Below are 16654 nucleotides of genomic sequence, written 5' to 3' on the forward strand. Positions count from 1 at the left end.
GTTTGGTCATTTTTTTCCTCTTTCTGGTCCACTTCCTTGATTTGAATCCCAGTTTCCTTTCCATTACTATTGGTTTCCTGTGCATTTCCATTCATTTCAATTAGTTTAGCCTTCATATGTTCCTCTAATTTGTGACTAAAATCAACCAGTTCTGTGAGTATCCTGATCACCAGTGTTTTGAACTGTGCATCTGAAAGTTTGGCTATTTCTTCATCACTTAGATTTATTGGCTCTGGGGCTCTGAGTTGTTCTTGAGCCATTTTTTGATCTGTTTGTGCCTGTTACGTATGAGGAGCGGAGCCTTAGTTGTTTACCAGGGCGGGGCCACCCAGGTTGCTGGTTTGTGACCCTGTATGTGGGGGCGGGGTCAGAGAGGGACAATGGCGGTCCTCTCCTCTCGCCCAGTTTGCCTCACTGCTTGCCCCTGCCTATTTATCTGAGTGGAAATGTGGGAGCCCACAGCCTTGCGCCATGCGGTCTCAATGCTCGCCTCTTCACTGATTTATCTGCACGCAAATGCTCAGTCGACCGCAGACAGCCAGCTGCGCCTCTTCCCTGTGTCCACCAATAGCTGGCTCGCACCTGGGATCAGCGCCCTCGGCTGCTTGCACACCACCCTGGTCGGGGATCTTTTTGGCTAACCCGCTCCGCTGCTGGCTTCGCCCCTCTCACCGGTTTAGCTGAGCATTTCGTTGTTTTCAGACTCCGTATTGTTGATTTTCTGTGTGGTTTGGTTGCGTTTATTGTTGTTAAAACTTTGTTGTTTTTATATTTGGTTGTGCGAGGACGCAAGGTGTTTCCAGCTACACCTCCATCTTGGCGGAAGTCTCCCAACTTTTTATTCTTTTAGGTTATCAAATGTACTTATACATTTGACATGTGCTTTATAAATACAAATAGTTATTTAACTGGTGGGACTTAATGCGATGATTTCAATTCTTAATTTATCATTTCTGGGAAGGAAACTTTAGGAAATCTATGGCGATTTATTACTTTTGGGTTTGCTTTAGCTTCACCATGTTATTTATTCTCCCTAGGGACGCTTCCTAGAAGCGCAAAATACTCAACTGCTGTAGAAAGAATTCTAAATCTGGTACTTAGGTTTTTGAAATACGATGGAAATAGAAAGAGGTCAGGGGAGCTATAAACCCGCACGAACAATCTGCAGCTGCACCCACAGATGCCCCCGGGGGGACTGTCTGCAGAACACCTGGAGGACGTGGGCAGGAGAACACTGTCCTGTGGAAGGGTGAGCTCTGGTGAACTGGCGGTACTCACCCATACGCGGCATCCTCGGAGCTCTGTGTATCCAGCGCTTGTCCTCCGACGGGCTTCTTTAGCGACCCCATTGAAGTAATGGTAACTAGCTCAGTTTTGACTCAGCTTGTCCTCGCTGACTGCTGGTTTTTAATTAGCAGTAGCATCCTTCCAGTCTGTGTGCTGAAATGTTTGTCTTGAAGTATAAGTGCAGCAGTGGAGACATTTCCCTCCTTACACTTTCCTCACGTGTTGTGAATCTGTAGCTTTCATTCAGCCTAGTGTGCTGCATGTTTGGTATTATCACCATGTTTGCCAGCACTGTTTAAAGCAATAAATAGTCTTGATGGAAGTGGATTTTGAATAAACACTGATTGTGAAAAATCAACAGTGGCTGCTTACAGGCCTATTAGTACAATGGAGTCCCATCAGAACTCAGGAGTCCCACATTTAACTTCGATACAAACCCAAAGAAAGAGGCTCAGCGAAAGATAAGATAGATGGATAGATGACTGGATAGATGGGTGGGTGGGTGGACAGATGAATGGTGGGTAGCTATATAGACAGACAGACAAGTATAACATGGTGATTCTGCCATCCTTCTTGATGAGTGTGTCCAGAGAGTGACCCCAAGATGAGAGACAAAAATTTGCATGTCACTTCCTGTTTGGCATCCTTTGAGTCTCATGGGACATTAATGCTGGTGCTTTACATCATTTAAATAAAACATTGTCATTAAGTACATCTTCGTTACACGTCTTTGTCTAAAGTGTTTCCGTCCACTTCAGTTACGGAGGAAAAGCCGTGCTGGGCGTGACCACGTGGATCAGTATGCTGGTCTCCAGTGTAGGACTTCCCTGGGAGCTTTCCAGGGTGATTTCGATTACGGTGGATAATTTATGTGTAAACTCTAGAATCCACTATGTTATGGTTCATCTAACTATTAGACAAGTAATGGGAAACTCCTATGGGCCGCACCTCATGGGTTTGAAAGTGAAGAAAACATGGTGCTTTCCTTTAGACAATGACTAGGAACTGCCAGGGAGTAGGAAAACCGGAAAGTAGTGTCCTGCATAGTTTATTCTAATGGGAGAGACAGACAGGAGTGTGGGCACAGGCTTTTGAGTGTCATTGTGACTGTGCTGACACCGCATGACACAAGCAATGGGCTCTTGAATCAAACACTCCAGAAGGAAAAGAGAAGAGGAAGGCAGAGAATGCCAAGGAGGAAAACCCTTCTTGGTGGTTGCTAAGCTAAGTCAGATCAGTGAGGATGAGGAGGAGGACATGGTTAAACGGAGGCAATAGAATGTGCAGTTCTGCCCCCACTGCCCAGATACAGCGCAGTGTGGACGCCGCAGGAGGTACTGCAGGGGAAAGCCAGGAGGGGCTGAGCCTGTAGTCGGGGGCTCACGGCAACAGGCCCTCTCTCCCCAAGGCAGTGGAACATCGCGGAAGGATTTCTGTATGAAAATGTTGCAGAAAGAACACTCAACAGCAGTATGAAACTTGGGTTGCAGAGGGCAAAATCGGAAGCAGGGAAACCACTTGGGAGGCCCCGCAGGCAGTTAGAAAGTTTTCAGTAGTTCAGGTCCAAAAATAATAAGGTCGTTAACTGAGACAATAGGAGTGAGAAGAAATCAAGTTCTACTTGATTTAGGGGCTAGATGTTTAGGTGCTAAAATTTCCAGGATTTAGTAGCCAAACAGAGAGAGTAATATCACACAATTTCCTGTTTGCTGCTTAAGGAACTGTGTGGACACATTCAGAGAGACAGGAAATGGAGGAAGAGGAGTGATTCTGGGGTGATTGTCCTATATTTGAGGTACCCAGGGGGGCTGTGGAGAGGCAGCAGTGAAGAAACGGCAGTGTGAGAAAAGTGTGTAGAGTTAGAACATTATTGTGAGGTCCCCAGAAAAGCAAGGCGGGATCCTGGGCGGGAGCCAGAAGAGCAGTGTATTGAGTGTAACGGTAGATCCTTCAGGATAACACGGAAAAACCTGCGTTGGGTTTGACCTCTGCCTGTGCCTAAGCTGAACAGCCCGGATCCTTCCTCCCCTGGGCTGGCACGGCGTCTGCCCCTCTGCCCCAGTGCAGGCTGTGCAGGCAGCAGTTCGGAGCCCCGGGGAACGGGGTTATGAAAGTGGGTTTACAAGTGAGGTAAACCGGCATCTGTAGAAATGACTGTACAGGCACCCTCACAATCACAGTGCTGCTAACATGGCCAAGCCACGCTCTTTTTGTCGCTTGGTGTCACCAAATTCACAGCAGCAGGGACATGTTCTGGGGTAAAATGTAACCTGAAGGCTGCAGTGTTGTCGTCGTTGAGTTGGGTTTACAGCGTCTCCACTTGGGACTGTTCCCCAGAACCCCACTCTCAGCCATGGTCCTCGTGGGCCTGCAGATTGGATCCCTGTGCGTCTGAAACCTCCTGGGAGTGAAGATATTCGTTAGGGGGCAAAGGAAAATGATTATGTAGAATACACCAGTTCATCTGATAAATTACCCACATTCTTCTGCGTTCTTTACGTGGGTACAAATGAACACTTATTTACTATTCTTGTCCAGATTTAGCTCATTTTACACTATACATCAATTTATTTGGTAGAAATTCTTTTTTTTTTTTTTGCATATGACTTTCAGTTCCATGCCAATCTTGAGATCTTCTCTTACTTATTTCAGAGTCTCATTACTTGGCTGGCATTCTGTCTTCAGCAAACCAAAATCATCTCGTTTTAAATTTACAGAAGGCAGAAGTGCTGGCAGTCAGCATTCTAGTTCTAGTTACTAATTTATGGAGGTGTGATTTGGGTGATTTTTGAATTAAAAGGATCACTTTATATTCATAGCGATGATTTTTTATATTTCACTAAATTTATAGATATATAAATATCTTTATTGTCAAGAATCTGACAGGCTAGTTTCTTTGCTGACTATTTAATTTATTATACTGTCTCGGTGATATCAGAGTTCTATTACTTTCAACCAAAGCTTTTGAAAAAAATTCCCAAAGGCAAAATAAACGGGAACATTTTTAATGTATATTTTCACAATATTTCAAGGCTAGTGGCCTAAAATAAATAATTGGACCAGGATATTGATGCATGTAAAGTAATAATATAGAGATGCAAGTAGCCTCAGTGTCTAAGATGCTAATTTTTATATCTAGAATCTCAGATTAAGATGACTGGAACTGCAGGAAGTAACGGAGCACTTGCGTGTTTCCGCCAGTCCTTTCCATGTGGTCACCGTACAGCATGGAAATCTCAGGGTGGTCAGACTGCTCACGTAAGGGTCAGGTGACCCCAGAGTGAGCATTTCAAGAGAAGGAAAAAGGAAGATACAGTATAGTATAATTGGAGATCCTACGAGAAAAGGGAGAACAATGGAACTGAACAATATTTAAATATTGGAACTATAATCCCAGAAGAGTTTGTGGTCATTTGTGTTCTTCACCTTTCATTTAGCATAATACTTTTAAAACTCGTCAGTATTGTTGTATATACTAGTAGTTTCTTTTTGTACCTTTAGTTCATCATACGGATATATCTTAACATGTGTATATCTAACCACTAGTAGAAGGATGTTTGGGTTCTTTGAAGTTTGGGGTTGTTGAGGAAGAAGCACTGTGAATATTCCAATATAAATCTTTGTTCAAATATGCTTTATCAGTCACTTCAGGTAAATACCTTGAAATGCAATTTCTATGTCATTTGGTATGTTCAACATCAAAACAAACTATCAACTTAGCTGTGCTATTTTGCATTTCCTGAATGTTACTTAATGTGATAGTGACACTTTGGTTAACTTTTAAAAATTTTACCCATTCAAGTGGCTATGTAGTGGTACATTGTAGTTCTGGCTTGAATTTCCTAAGTGAATAATGATATTGAACATCTTTTTCTTTGCTGATTTTCCACTTGCATATCTTCTTTATTGAAGTATCTGTTAAAATACTGCCTTTCATCCACTTTTTAATCAGATTGTCTTCTTAATATTAAGTAATCAGATTTCTTTATATATTCTAGATAGAAGTGCTTTATTATATGTGTGTTTTGCAGTTATTTTCTCCCAATGCATGGTCTGACTTTTCATTTTTTACCATGGAATTTTTTCCTGTATATATTTTTGTATAAACTTTAAAAATATTTTTATTTAAATACAGATTTATTCCTGTATATTTATTTCCTGTATATATTTTTGTATAAACTTTAAAAATATTTTTATTTAAATAAAATAAAATATTTTATTTAAAAATATTTTATTTTTTTCCTGTATATATTTTTGTATAAACTTTAAAAATATTTTTATTTAAATACAGATTTATTCCTGTATATTTATTTCCTGTATATATTTTTGTATAAACTTTAAAAATATTTTTATTTAAATACAGATTTATTTTTTGTAAAAATCATCTTCTTCATGTATAGTTTACATTCAGTAAACTTCATCACTGTTTTGACAGTGATGAAGTCTGCCATTTAGTGAGTTTTGACAGAGGTGTAAAGAAGTTTACCATCATCACTGCCATAATGCAGACCATTCCTGTCCCCTGACCGCCTTCCACGCCCCTGTAAAGTCGGTCCCACCACTGCCCCTGCCTCAGTGACTGCTGGCGCACGTTCCTAGGGGTGTTTGAAGGATGTGCAACTTATGCATTAGATGAAACATGATCTCTCAGTATTTTTCTGTTGTGGTTCATGCACTTTGTGTTTAATTTAAAACATCTTTTGCTAATCCAAATTTGTTAACATTTTGTTTTCTTCAAAAAGTGTTAATAGTTTTGGCTCTTATATTTCAGTGTAATATTTTATTAATTTGTGTTTTTCCAGGAATTTGCCCATTTCATCTACATTTTATAGTTTGTTTGCCTTACATCATTAGTAATGTTCACTTATTATTGCATTAGTGTCTCTGGGATCAGTAGCTGACTTCTCTTTTTTATTCTCTTTTTGTGTCTTCTCTATTTTTATTTCTGTTTGTCTTTCTAAAAGTTAATATTTTTGGTATTTTTAGCTTTAGGTTTCATTGATTTTTTCTTTTACCAATTTTGGGTTATCTATTTCATTGATTTTTGGTCTTTATCATTTCCTTTCTTCTGGTTACTTTGGATTTCTTTTCTTTTTCTTGTTAACATGGAAATTTAAAGCACTTATTTAAACCTATATTTGTAATATGTGTTATAAATGTCCCTGTAGCCACCAATTTCATTATATTTATATATTTAAATATTTGTGGGGTATTTTTAATGTTATGTGATTTACATATTAGTTAATATCTATTTATTATATCTGTCATTCTTCCCCCAAATTTATTAATTTCCCTTATCTTGTTTTCTTTGACGAGTGGACTATTTAAAGGTGTGCTGTTTTCATTTTAAGTACTTGAGGGTTTCCATATATCTTCTAACTCATCGTTTCATTTACCTGTGTTCAGAGAACGCAGCATGCATGCAGTTTGTATCCTTCTAAACTTGTTGAGGTGTGGTTTTCGGTGCAGGGTCATGTGCTCTTAGAAACAGCACTGGTGTGTGGTGTGTGGGTGGCGGGTCTCTGCACACCAGCGAGGTTGGCCAGGCCGTTTGATAATACAGTGCGCTTCAGGTGTCTATACTCTTACTAATTTTATGTCTACTTTTTAAAAAGTCAAATATTTGAGAGAGTACTGTTGAAATCTCCGACCACAGTTGGGATATATCTATTTTTTCTTTCATTTCTTATAGGCCACCTATAGTTAGTGTATACTTCTTCATAAAAGTAATTTGATAATTTCTGCCTTTTAAATCTGGAGTGTTTAATGTGACCGTGCAAATCGTTTGGGTTAAATACTGCGATTTCTCTTAGTCACCTTGTTCTGTGTTTCTTTTCGGAGAATCTCTTTCTGCCATCTCGGTAATGGCTGGTTTTGCTGTTTCTCCACCTCATGCTTACTTTTGGATTCTCATAATGGCCGTATTAACAAATAGTTCTTGAATTCCCATCCCACTGTCGGCCCCAAGAAGGCAGCTGTACCGTTACAAAAGTCTTTCTCTTACGTAGTTCATACAGTGCAGTTATAAAGAAGGCTTGAAAGTGAAATTTATTCTTAATGGAATAATTTATTCATGTGTTGCCTCAAATGAATAAAAACCGTCCTTTGCATAATAGATGACATGCTTTAGAGACAGACGACCTAAGTTTGAACCTCCCCTGTAGCATTTAACAGCTATGCGATGCTAGGCAACTTTGATAACATCTGTCAGCCTCAGTGTTTTTCCTCTCTATGATGGAGATAATAACTGGGTCTACTTTATAAGGTGGTTTTGAGGACTAAATGATAATAGTGCATACAGCTTAGCTCAGGGCCAATTAAGTAGAAGCTCTCAAAAATAGTGCCTATAGTAATAACATTTATTATGTTTAATCACCTGTAATGTGGGGACAGCATTATGTAGCTTTTATGATGATTGTTATAATGGCACATTCCTAATGCTCAAAATGATACTCTTTATTGTTTTCATTGTATTGGTAGTAAATATATTTCACAAATAATAACCCAGATATTTCACTTATATGCTAATAGATTTAAATATTTAAAAGCAGTTGCCTTTATAGTTTTTACAATTTTAAAAGTATATTTCATTCTTTAAATGAAGAATTTATTGATATTTAATGTGGTAGAACTGAGCAATCTCTACTTTAATCTTGTTAATAGTTTTAATAATATATTTAAATAAAATCATTTTAATTATAGAAGTACATTTGGAATTAAAATTATTTTTAAAATAGAAACTAGCCCTGGCTGGTATGGCCCAGTGTATTGAACACTGGCCTGTGAGCTAAAGGGTTGCCGGTTCGATTCCCAGTTAGGATACATGGTTGGGTTGTGGGTTTAGCCCCCAGTTGGGGTGTATGTGAAAGGCAACCAATCAGTGTATCTCTTACATATTGATGTTTCTCTCCCTCCTTCCTCTCTCTCTAAAAATAAATAAATTCTTTAAAATAGAAGCTGTTTTTATACTTATCACATTATTAAATATTGTCATTAGGTGACTTTTAATCCCACTCTTCTCTTGCATTACTTCTTTGAAAATTGTCACCTTTGGGCTCCTTTTTCAGGTATCAGGACTAGGTTGGGGATCTAGAACTGTTTTTACATTCTGAGACCTGTAAGAGGGCAGGAAGTAGAGGAACAGGGCTTAAGGTGTTCGGCTGATAATTTATAGCTAACACTGTTAACTACCAAACAATTGTTTCAGGGTTCAATTGTCCTGTACCATCCTAAGCATTTAACTTGTGCTAACAAATTTAATATTGAATTATGTTATTAAAATATGGCACTTTTACATTTATATCTCATGTCTATATGACTTTCCTGAAACTTCAAAAACTAAGTGTAAATTTACATTACTTCACATTAATTTTTCTGTGTGAAATGCATACAGACTGTGAGCTCAGCTTGTGAAAAGAATAGACAGTATCTGAAGATGATAATATGATTTACCTGCTAAATGTCAAGAGTATGTTTGACCCTATAAAAATCTTTGAATGTTCATTTTATATTGTAATATTATTCCAATTGTGTAGTATAATATTTGCTGGAGACTGAATATTGGTTTCCCCCCCAACATTCCTGTGTTGATACCTAATCCCCAATGTGATGCCACTTGGAAGTGGGACCTTTTGGAACTGATTAGGTCAGGAGGGTGGTGCCCTTGTGAAGGGGATTAGTGCCCTTGTAAAAGAGGCCTCGGAGAGTACCCTCGCCCCTCCCACCACATGGGGGCTCAGCCAAGAGACAGGTGGCAGGAACCCAGAAGCAGGTTCTCACCAGTCTCCCAGTGGGCCAGTGCAATGGTCTTGGACTTCCCAGCCTCCAGAACTGGGAGAAACCAATTTCTGTGCTGTATCAGCCACTTACTCTGTACCATTCTGCTACGGCGGCCAGGGCCGACCTCGGCAGCCTTGTTGATTAGTTCCCCCTGAGGTGAGCCGGAGTCACTCTTTTCATCTTGGGTCTTCGTGCAAACAAACCCCAGGGATGTCTTAAGCAGCATTACTTCACAGACTGCCATGTCTCGTTGCTTAATTAATTGGTTGTCTTTAGGATACTCGGGTTCCAATTTCAATTAATATTATGATAATGAATGTAATCATTGAAATTAATGGGACTCCCATTGAGCAGATTTTGTTACTCTCTCCCTAACCAGTCTTTTCGTATTACAGAGGAAGAAACTGTGTGTAGGCATTATTTGTAAGAGGAAAAAAAGATAATTCAGTTTAAAATCTAAGTTGCAGTGATAATTCTCAGGACATTTTTAAACTGCAGATCTTATTTTGGGGGAAGTTTGTTGCATTAAGAATATAACTATTTTTACAAAATATAGCAGTTGTCAAAATAAGCATTCTGGGCTTGTGATGAAATACAGATTGTATATTCAGTAGGTTAAAATAATCTGTTTACATGCTGTATTTCTACAGCATGGCTAAACGCAACATAAAAAACTTAGTCTTTGCCTAAAGGAACTGAAATTTTTCGAGATATGTTTCTTGCTTAAGCAGCAGATAACTTAACTATTTTAAATAAAAACAAGTTTATTCATTATAGTGTATGATTTTTTAAAGTTTCTAATAAAAATACTTTACCTTTAAAACCTTATTTTTCTTATAAATAATTCCTTGGAAAGTAGTTTTGAATTTAACTCTATTCTTTGTAATACATATTTATTAAGCACATAATACGGGCCACATATCAAGCTTGGTGCCAAGGAAGCAAAGCTATGGAGCACTTGCGTAATTCTCTCTTTTCCCTGCACCTCTGTCAAAAAGAAATTAGGGTGATAAAGCTGTCGTAAGCCTAAGTCAGTACCAGTATTCGCAGTAAATGTATTAGAAACCTTTGTGTTATGAAAGTCACAACAGGGCACACTCATTGTGGACAACATCAGGAGGCCCCAAAGTTATTTCAGTTCAATTGAAAACACTGTCCACTGACCATCTGCTCTGAGCTGCTTCCTGTGCTGTGTACTCAGTACTCACAGTACCTTCTCCAGGACGCACTTCGTATAAACCACACGGGGGGTCTCCGCATTGAAGGAAAGCTCAGTGTTCTGGGAGCAGGAGTAAGCAAATAATTATAAGTAATTTTCATGGTGTAAAATCAAGACAAGACCATTCTAAATCTCGCCATCTAGCAATAATTGCTATTAGCACGTTAATATATTTTTCCTGTTTTTATACTACATATATATTTTCCAGTTTAGTCAGTATTATAAAATATATACTAGCTGTCTATGAGTTAGTTATGTAGATGTACTATCACTTATTAAATCCTTACCAGATTTCTGAACATCTAGATTATTTCCATTACGTAGCTGAAATCGACGTGCAGTACAAGTTTACTGCGACATGCAATACAAGTTCTGTGACTTGACGAACATCTACACGCGACACTAAAGATTTGGTTTACCGTTTCTAACACTTCTCAGAAACGGCGCCTGCAATATGGGCTCCTTTGTGTGTGCCGGTCGTCCTCGGCCTCACGTGGTGGCGATCATGCCTTTTGTCGCCTTCCTCGGGAGTTTGTTCCCTGTATTGTGGAGTTACGATCCATATGCGTGACTCTACCAACATTTGTTCATCTGTCTGCTGGTGGTGGACATTTGGGTTGTCAGACTTGCTATAAATATTCAATTTTATTTATATCATTGCTATTCTATGTGGTTAATTCTACCAGTTTTTTCTCTTAGGGTTTATTTCACTTCTTTTTTTTTTTTTTTAAGACATTATTTATTTATTTTTAGAGAGGGGAAGTGGGGGAGAAAAACATCAATGAGTGGTTGCCTCTCACACGCCCCCTACTGGGGACCTGGCCTGCAACCCAGGCATGTGCCCTGACTGGGAATCGAACCAGTGACCCTTTGGTTCACAGGCCAGTGCTCAGTCCACTGAGCGACACCAGCCAGGTTGCTTTATTTTTTTCCTGCTTGGGAGATCCTTCTTCATACTGTAACCAGATAGCCATTGATTCATATTTTCGGGTTAAAAAAAATAGCATCATGTTTTATATTTCACTATTAATTACATCTGAAATTTATTTTGTTATGAGGTGAGACGAAAACTGAATTTAACTTTTCTCCAGATTTCACCAACTATTACGGCACCATTTATTAAATAGTCACTTTTTCCTCGTATGCTTTGTCGCATACTGTCACCATCCATGTTGTCATACATTAAATTCTTATAAAACATCCTGTTTCTGGTTGTCTGATTTCATTGCTCTTTTAATATGAATTGTAGCTTTTATAGCGTCTCCCATGTTCTTCAGGCACAAGTTTTCCTGAAAGCATTGTTTAATATGTTGCAGCAGAAATCTTCTGTTTCGATAACATCTCAGCTCATCTCATTCATTTTTCCTGAAAGCAACACGCACCATTTCTGCCTTTACATTCTCTTCCCTGAAGAGTCACACGAGACCTAATTGCTGTGCCTGGTCAGCATCACACCCTTCCGGAAACTTACTTTTCCTTCGTTCCTCAGATACATTCTTCTTTCCTCTTCTCCTGCTCCCAGGACTTTGTCACAGGAGCCTGCTCTGCTTCCTGTCTTTCTTTTGTCCACGTGTGTGGTGATGCCCTAAGAGTCTGAGCTTAATTCTCTCTTCAGTTTCCCTGGGCCGCACCGCTCTTCCTTGGTGTGTACAACGTCTGTGCATAAATGTGTCTCCTGTCTACTTCCGTACCCTGGGGGCCCTGATTTCAAAGCTGTGGTATCACATGCTTACTGATATGTTAACAGGTCAAGATAGAATCAGTTGCTCCTCTGTCCCTGTCCCCAGTTTCTCCCTCGATTCTGCTGCTGCAATATCCGCTCAGCCACCCACAGGGAAACCCGACATTGTCCTTCCTTCCCCGGACACCCCATAAAGCCCCCCTGGGATCACGACTCTTGACCGCTCTACTTGAAGCCCTTCAGACGCGCTGCCTCAGTGCATATGTAACTTCTCATCCTGTCATTCCCTTACTCAGGTGTGCTCTCTGTTTTACAGCTACCATATTTTTAGTAGAGTTGTTGATATATCTGCTTGTCCCAATCCAGTAGTGACGTCCTTGCACATCACTGCCGTCCTCTCTCACTGTGGCTGCCGCTTGTCACACAGTGGTGCTCGCCGATAGGTGCTCAGCCAGGTTTTTGTTGCACTCACTATGCGTTGTTCACCTGGCCTGGTCTGAGATCTTTCTAATTGATTCTCCAATTGCTGCCACGGTTGTTTTCTTAAAATTATGCTGTTTTAAACCTAAACTCTCGGACTCCCTTAGCTCAGAACAAATCGCAAGCCTGTGTGTTGGCAGCCAGGATGCTAAGCAGTGTGGCCTCATTTGTTTTTACCTAAGTCCTGGCGTTGGCCTGAATGCATGTCATTCTTCAGCTGCATGTTCCTTGAATGTTTTCTTGCTACTGCCGTTTTTTCTCTTTAGAATGAATTCTTTCACAAGCTTACTAGTTACCTGTTATGTGCAGGTACCACACCAGGCCGTTAGAATGATAAAGATGGATAAAACGTGGGCTTCCCTCTGTCGCCTCCGTTTGTGGAAAATTCCATCCTCAAAAAAATCCCATTTTTAATTGTGAAGTTTCCTGAAGTCATAAAGATGAATCCTTCTTTGCCTCCAAAGCACTTGTAATGTCAGAATTGGCAAACTGGACACGCAGCCCTCTCGCCGGTTCCTGTGCGTGTATCTCCTCCTTCGCGTTGGATATGCTGGGGGTCCGGGGTGGTTCTAATCATCGTGTGTGTCTTCTTTTGCTCTCTCCTGGGCCCCACACAGTGACTAATTTAACATGATCGATGCTCACTAGATGGAAAGCTGGTTCAAAGCCAAAGACTGACTACCCAGAGCGTCAGGTAGAAAGTCAGGGGTGAGTCCCGTGCCAAAGCCAGAGATGGGTTTCAGGAGGGACAGGCCATGGGTGAGGCTCAGCTCCAGGCAGCAGGAAGGGTTGAGACGGTCAGTAACCGGGTTTGGCAGTTAAGAGGTTCTTGGTTATCGTAACAAAAATAAGTCCCATAATGTAGCAAGGGGAGGCGTCAGGGGACGGCAGATTGAGAAATAAATAGAACTCTCCTCGGTGTAATTTTTTAGCATATATTTTTATAGACATTGGCTGGGAGACAAATCGAAGCTATATGATCTAAATAAAGATGCAGAATCCTGCATGTATTATATGGATCTAGGAGCATCCATGTCTTTCGTACAGTAGATGACTGGGTAGTAGGCTTGACATCATTTTAAGATAGTTTATAAACTTAGCCACTGTCTTCATTCTATTAGAACACTGCCACAGATCTGCATAGAGGTGACAAGGGCTCCTTCATCAACTTGGCGATACTCTGTGTCAAGCACGGCAGACGTGATTCGGACCCAGAAATCAGTCAGAGGGGCTCTACTGGGGGTGCCAGGCTTCCCCCTCCCTGTGCTCGTTTGAATGAATGGCCATGTCTCTGCCCGTGTAAAACGAATGGAGTTTGAAAGGTAGCCCTGAGTAGTTGTATATGTTGGTCTGACTTTGGGCGTCGTATGTCCGACCCTTTGTCAGACACACCTAACCTTTCTGCAGTCTGATGCCTTTTCTGTTTGATGGCACGTTGTAGGTTTAATAGACTTCTCTTCCTTCCTTTGTGTTAACGTAAACAGCGGTGGAATCCCAGTCAGCTGCATCTCAGCTTTGATAAAATACGGCGATGTAACTGGCAGTGTTCAAGTTTAAAGACTGCCTGCTGTTTTAGTCTCGCTCTAACTAATGTTGAGCGAGTCTTTTTGGCAATAGGTGTGTGATACTGTCTCTCTACTGTGGCCATCGGCTTTGCACGCACTTTATGTCAAAACCATGATAGACTCTTCAGTGGGGGGGAGGTGGGAAAAGGGAGGGAGGAGTCTGCAGAAGACCTCTTGTGTGTTACCTAAGTTAAGACTTGCTCTGTAGGCAACCAGTCTCATTAACCACCATGGCTATGAGTTTGCAGAAGCACCAAGAGTCCCTGAAGGCGGAGCTGATCTCTGACCCCGAGGTCGGGTGCACCCCGAGGGGTTGGTTCATTGCTCCAGTCGCAGACGTGTTGAGCATCTCCTAGGATGCCTGGCAATGCACTCCACGTTGGGCACAACCTGTCCTTGTTCTGGGGGTTTCTTCATGCCCTGAAACAGTCCAGCAGAGGTCACTCGGGCCTGAAGCCTGCTCCTTACACACACTGTCGAAATGAGAGATGAAATAGGCAGTTTCCAGCATAAAGGCCCCACTGAGATGGAGAGCTGGATGCCTGGCCACAGTGAGCCCCTGATCAATACTCGTTGGCTGTTGAGTGGAGATTAACTAGGAAATGGCGGGACTTAATGGTCTAAGTGACTCTCCTAGAAAATATTAGTGTTGTAGTTTTTCTGAAAATAGAAGGAATAGACATTGAGACTTGGAAGGGGAATAATGGGAGTTCCTAAGCCCATTTTAGACATGACTCAAATCAAAACGGAAAGCCTTACAGCTTCTCACCACAGAAAACACCGATTCAAACTTTGAAAACATTTCTGGAGAAACGATGAATCAACAGATGGAGAACAAACAGAGCAAGTTCACACAAATCAGCTTCAGCCAATCGGCAGTCCTATCTCTGAAATCAAATGTAAATCAGATAATTAAATAGAAAGATTACATCTATGCTTGTGTTCATTTATTTGACTAATGTCTCGATACCTAATCCTTGAAAGGGTGAGAACAACAGACTAGTGAGGGGGAAATGCAATCAGATGGTGCCTACTTTTTTCTTCTGGTAACTGAAGGTTAAATGGGTAGCAGGCAGAACGCCTTAACCAAGATTGGTGTATTGATTAAAACGCTGATTTAACAGCTCGCCGTCTCCCCTCGGAAACCTGGGAAAGATAAGCCAGCTGCCGTCTAAGCGCGCTGAGCGTCCACTGAGAGCACACTATCTATCATCACAATATGGTGATGAGAGGTGTTTTATGTTTGTGTTAATTTCCCCACTAAATCAGTAATTATTACCATCCCGTCCCTGCTGTTTACCCTGCAGCTGTTTTTCCATTTGTCGAGAGAGCGGGTGTTCTCTGAGGACCGCACGCGCTTCTACGGCGCGGAGATCGTCTCTGCCTTGGACTACCTGCACTCTGGGAAGATTGTGTACCGCGATCTCAAGGTAAAAAAAAAAAAGCAATCAAAACTTTGTTTTTGCAGAGACTAGAGGGACAAACAGTAATTACAAAGTTACACAGTTTGGAGAAAAGCAGATTTAATCGGGGGAAAAGCATTCTGTTCCATAGGGTAGTTTACTGCCTTGGAGAAGAACCTGCCGTCACTGATGTGTATTAGCTGCTTCATGCCTGGGTTTTTGGTGGAGAAGAATTGATGAAGTACGATCTACCACGAACCATTTCAGTTTCCTGGGAAAGTTTGGGGTAATGTCACACGTCTGGTTAAACATCAAGTCACTTTTCTTCAAGTGACGGTTTAAGTTTCATTATTGTAGTCTAACATCCTCTGATGGATTGTGAAGAAACTTAAAGACTTTATTGGAGGAAAAATTTGGTTTAATTTCGGTATTCATTTTTGGAGCAAAATACCTGGAGTATTAATATAGCCTTTTATTTGTTTAACTTGCATTGTAAAAAGCACTGTATTTGTTTTATTGGTGAGAGTGAGTCCACTTCTCAAACTTCCTTCTGGACAAGACCTTCAGAATAGTTTTGGGGTCGGCCAAGGTAGGATAGGATATGTTTTAGGCTTTGCTGCCTGCGTGGTCTCTTTGCAGGAGGCTGGATCTCAGCCACGGGCCACAGTTTGCTGACCCCTGGGCCAGCCCATCAGAGCTGCAGTGACTTCGTGACGTTGTTCTCCTTCAGGTTGGCCGTGTAAGGAGATTGGTGCCCCGGCACATGTGGAGCAGATTCCAGATGTGAAACTGTTACTTTCTCCATGAGTAAACCACATCTCGATGCTGACCTGTTAAAATCAGACAGAATTGCTGCATTTATTTATCAAGGACTAGTTGATTTAAGATATAATTCGATTTGTAGAAATGGAAGTTACGTGCATCTTTCCCGAAATTCTGTATCCGTATTACGACATAAAGAGGAAACCTCAGGGGTCCCGTCCCTCTCTTCTCGCTCTTCTCTGCACACCCACGGTCCTTCAGTCACCAAATTATTTAAGCAGATGTGGAGGCTGTTTCAGGACGTTCCATCACAGTCCTTCGTGTGACGAATGACCCTAAGGAAAACTCTCTCGCAAAGTCTTATTTTACATAGTGACAGTGAAATATAGTGTGCAGGTTTGCATAACAGTATCATTAGCCGAAGTCTGAAGGAAGCTATAAAATACTGCATTTAGGAAAAAGGAACCACGTGCTGATG

The 16654-nt window shown here is 40.9% G+C and overlaps 2 protein-coding genes across 3 annotated transcripts in view; one reads left to right on the forward strand and one right to left on the reverse strand.

Annotated features, from left to right (window-relative positions):
* Positions 1 to 16654, forward strand: part of AKT3 (AKT serine/threonine kinase 3) — a 191232-nt gene that overhangs the window by 140746 nt on the left and 33832 nt on the right. For both annotated transcript variants that reach the window (XM_037150946.2, XM_037150947.2), the window contains exon 9: positions 15319 to 15441. In XM_037150946.2, the coding sequence (XP_037006841.1) occupies positions 15319 to 15441 (123 nt within the window). The remainder of the gene's footprint in view (positions 1 to 15318; positions 15442 to 16654) is intronic.
* SDCCAG8 (SHH signaling and ciliogenesis regulator SDCCAG8) overlaps positions 15474 to 16654 on the reverse strand; it is a 224234-nt gene continuing 223053 nt past the window's right edge. The window contains exon 18 of the mRNA XM_053659543.1: positions 15474 to 16244. Coding sequence (XP_053515518.1) covers positions 16065 to 16244 — 180 coding nt within the window. The 3' untranslated portion in view covers positions 15474 to 16064. The remainder of the gene's footprint in view (positions 16245 to 16654) is intronic.

This window comes from Artibeus jamaicensis, unplaced genomic scaffold (assembly GCF_021234435.1).
Source record: "Artibeus jamaicensis isolate MK-2021 breed Jamaican fruit bat unplaced genomic scaffold, CSHL_Jam_final scaffold_754, whole genome shotgun sequence".
In the NCBI taxonomy this organism is placed as follows: Eukaryota; Metazoa; Chordata; class Mammalia; order Chiroptera; family Phyllostomidae; genus Artibeus; species Artibeus jamaicensis.